We start from the raw sequence: 3,275 nt of genomic DNA, 5'->3' as shown, positions 1-3,275 counted from the left end.
GTGGAGGGGCTGGGGTGCCCCAGGACCAACCCAGCTGCGGCACCTCTTCATCAGCAGGTAATTAATTAGTGGACTCAGCTGCAGGGCAGCAGCCACAGCCCACCTGGGGGAGTCAGCAGCCCTTGGCAGGGTACCGAGGGACACAGGTCCTGCGACCCGTCCCGCAGGGAGGGATCTCGCCACATCCTTAAGCTCTTCCTCAGAGCGAGCCCACCCTGTGGCAGGACCAACGGTCCCGTTTACCCCCTGCGCAGCGCCCGCGGGGACAAGCGTTGGCATGAGGGTCGTCGTTCCGAGGGAGGGGAAACCATCAGGTCCTGAACAACAGGCAAAACCATCGTTGTTGAGATCAAGGATTTATTTACACGTCAAGGAAAACTCTCACCCAGAGTCACGTGAGGAGGAAAAAGCAAACCAACCCAGAGGACCAAGCGATTTGCCTCCTGAACACAAACGCTCGCGCTCCCCAGCCCACCTGGCCCCCTCGAAGGGCAGCCGATCGCCTTCTCTCCTTCTCCGCAAGGAGAAACTAAAGGCGGCTTTTTTTTTTTTTTTTTTTTTTTCCCCTCTTTTTTTTTTTTAACAGTTATCTGCGCCACAGAAAACACAATCTGAAAATAAAAACCGCCTTTCCAAAGAGATCTGCCCACGTGCGGGCGGATCACGGAGCACCCCACACTCTGCCGCTGAGGAAGGGTCCGAGGGGCAGCACATCTAGTACTCGTCCAGGGTGTCTGCCCGCGGGACGGAGAGGCCCCGCTCCTTCAGCGCCTGCACTTTCAGCTTCTCCGACTCCTGCTTGGCCTGCTGCTCCACCCGCTGCTCCTCCAGGATCTCCTCGATGGAGACCTGCTGCAGAGGCGTGTCGCTCTCCTTCTCCAGGTCCTGCAAGAGAAACAGTCCGTTCAGTGCCATGAGGCAGCCGCCGCTGTGGAGACCCGCGGCTCTGCTCATGGGATGCTGCGGGCGGGGGCAGCTGGGGGCCCGGCCAACGCCGCCTCCATCTCAGCAGCTGCGGCAGTGCCAGTCCGGAGGGGGTAAAAGCCAGCGGGGACGGCAAAGGACAGGGGCAGATCCACATTTGTGTCTCTGCTGGGATATTGACACGCACGCCTCGTGTGCTCGGGCTTCGGCGACGTCCGAGCGCGCCCTACAGTGCCTCTGCCCAGGCCGCGTGCTCCCGGGGAGAGCGGGCGACACGCTCCGTGGCTCTTGCCAAAGTCACTGGAGCGGGATGGCTCCCGAGGCGAGGAGGCAGCCGTGGCAGGGTCTGCCTCCTGAGCTATGGGCTTCCCAGTGCGGCAGCAGCCGGGGACAACGGGCTCGGGTTCCCCCTGGGTCACGGCCCACGGGAGGGGGCTCCTGGGGAGCAGCCGGGCTGAGCTCAGCCCAAAGGGGCGAAGCGAACAGCAAGCGAGACGGCGCTTGACTCCTCCCGAGCCCGTCCTGGACGGTGTGCCCCGGTGCCGAGCCAGCAGGGAGGCGACAGCCCCACAGGCAGCCTCTAGGGACACCCTCCAGCAACGCCACACGCAGGCCAGGGCTGCCCCACGTCTCCCTCCGCTCACCGTCCCCATGCTGCTCTTCACCCCTCACACCGTCCCAGAGGAGCTGCAGCAGCGGGACAGCACCTCCGTCCCACCCTCAGATACACAGCGGCATTTTTGTGACGGTTCAGCCTGAACCGGCACCAGGAGAGGGCTCAAACTTCAGCCCCCGCAACGGGACAGTGGCTGTACTTCACCGCAGACAGACAGACGGACACACAGCTCCAGTGTCCGCCTCGGCGGTGCTGCATGGAGTCCCATCACCACAAACACCACCAGCCCAGCCCAGGACCGCGGCAGAGCCGCTGCCCCGGGCCGGCAGCAGGCAGAGAGCAGGCAGAGGGAGCCGCTTACTTACTATTTCCCCCAGCAGAACAACGTTCTCGCCTCTCACAACAAAGATGCCTCGAGGGATGTCCCCATACTTCTTGCCCACGTGGATGCGCTCCACAGTCTGGTGCAACACCAAGTTTGCTGCAGTGATCATAAGAGAGAGAAAATAATCCACATTTCGCTGTGTTTCCCAGCTATAAAGTGTCTCATCCTGTCAGCCGGGCAAAAAACCCAGAGCAGTGATGGCACCGGCGCTCTCACACCTCTCGGTGGGTCCTCTGAGCCAAATCACCGAAGGCACTGACCACCTCCCCGGCTGAAACGGGACCGATGCAGCGCCTGAGGAGCAGCAGGGCCAGCTCCCGCGCTGCGAGGCAGCCTCTGTGTCCCCGCAGCAAGCAGGGCAGCGAGCTCAGACCAGCGGGGCCCGAGCCCAACCAAGGACAACGTCCCAATGACAGCAGAGAAGACAACGGCATCACTGGGCAAGGACCAAGGCACTCCGTCATGAGCACAAACACCACTCACGCATGTCCTGGGCTATTTCTACCCAAAAAAAAAGACACCAGAGCATCAGTGCTGGACACAATCAGGGAGGGGGAAGCACCCAAGTTCTGGAGAAGTCTCCATGAAGCACCAAGTCTGGCAGGACACACGGGCAGGTGTTAATCCACAAACACACTCTAAAAACACAACCTGCAATCATGTTCCTCCACACACAACTAAACTGCTTGCTTTTAAAACTCGTGTTGGTTTTAGCCAAGGAAATGAGCTCAGGATGGGCATGTGGTGGACTCGTTACCGCAGGCGGTCGGTGCAGCCCAGCAGGGACCACGAAACGGGGAACTCTCACCAAATCCAAACTCTCTTTACCGTTACACCACCATTTGGGAAGGCAGCCGCTCCGGTGAGTGCGGCCCTGACAGACGCAGGAGCATCACCTGGCTCACGCGAAGGGCACGACGGGGCTCTCCTTCTCCTCCTCTTCCTCCCCACCAGCCCCTGCACACGGTTGGCACCGGAGCGTGTCCAGAGCCCGGCTGGAGCCCCCAGTAGCCCCCCCGGTGCCGACGTACCGAACTGGTCGATGCTGCGCAGGTACCCGATGAGCGTCCGGCCGTCCCGCAGCAGGACCAGGTGCTTCCCTGCGGGAGAGGGAGAGCGGGAGGGGCAGCCCCGGCCACGCGTGGGCATTGACACCCCCGCACCCCCCAACACACACGTCGGGGGGGGTAACCGGTGATGTGCAGCTAACTGCTGCAGCAGCATGAAGGGGAGCGAGGGCGCCTCCTGCAGCAGCCCCACGCGGGACTGGTGCCCACGGGGGGCAGCACCCACCGGGAAAGAAGGGGTACGACCCCCCATGGGGAGCAGCACCCACGAAGAAGGGGGGGG

The 3,275-nt window shown here is 62.2% G+C and overlaps 1 protein-coding gene across 1 annotated transcript; it reads right to left on the bottom strand.

The window, feature by feature from the left end:
- Positions 1 to 714: 714 nt before the first annotated feature.
- On the bottom strand, positions 715 to 3,245 carry LSM1 (LSM1, U6 small nuclear RNA associated). The gene is made up of 4 exons (XM_009881516.1): positions 3,089 to 3,245; positions 2,957 to 3,025; positions 1,906 to 2,021; positions 715 to 885 (listed from the first exon to the last, which is right to left on the bottom strand). Exons 1-4 carry the CDS (start codon positions 3,243 to 3,245, stop codon positions 715 to 717), a joined length of 513 nt encoding a protein of 170 aa, XP_009879818.1.
- Between the last annotated feature and the right edge of the window lie 30 nt (positions 3,246 to 3,275).

The sequence above is a fragment of the Charadrius vociferus genome, unplaced genomic scaffold (assembly GCF_000708025.1).
Source record: "Charadrius vociferus isolate BGI_N301 unplaced genomic scaffold, ASM70802v2 scaffold2823, whole genome shotgun sequence".
NCBI lineage: Eukaryota > Metazoa > Chordata > Aves > Charadriiformes > Charadriidae > Charadrius > Charadrius vociferus.
The sequence above is the reverse complement of the archived record's forward strand: the minus strand, read 5'-3'. Positions and strand labels throughout refer to the sequence as shown.

Coding starts and splice junctions, on each gene's coding strand:
- LSM1 (XM_009881516.1), bottom strand. CDS start 3,245: ATGGGGGGTCGTACCCCTTCTTTCCCGGTGGGTGCTGCCCCCCGTGGG. Junction 2,022..2,956: donor GCGCAGCATCGACCAGTTCG/GTACGTCGGCAC, acceptor TGATCACTGCAG/CAAACTTGGTGTTGCACCAG. Junction 886..1,905: donor TTGTTCTGCTGGGGGAAATA/GTAAGTAAGCGG, acceptor TTTCTCTTGCAG/GACCTGGAGAAGGAGAGCGA.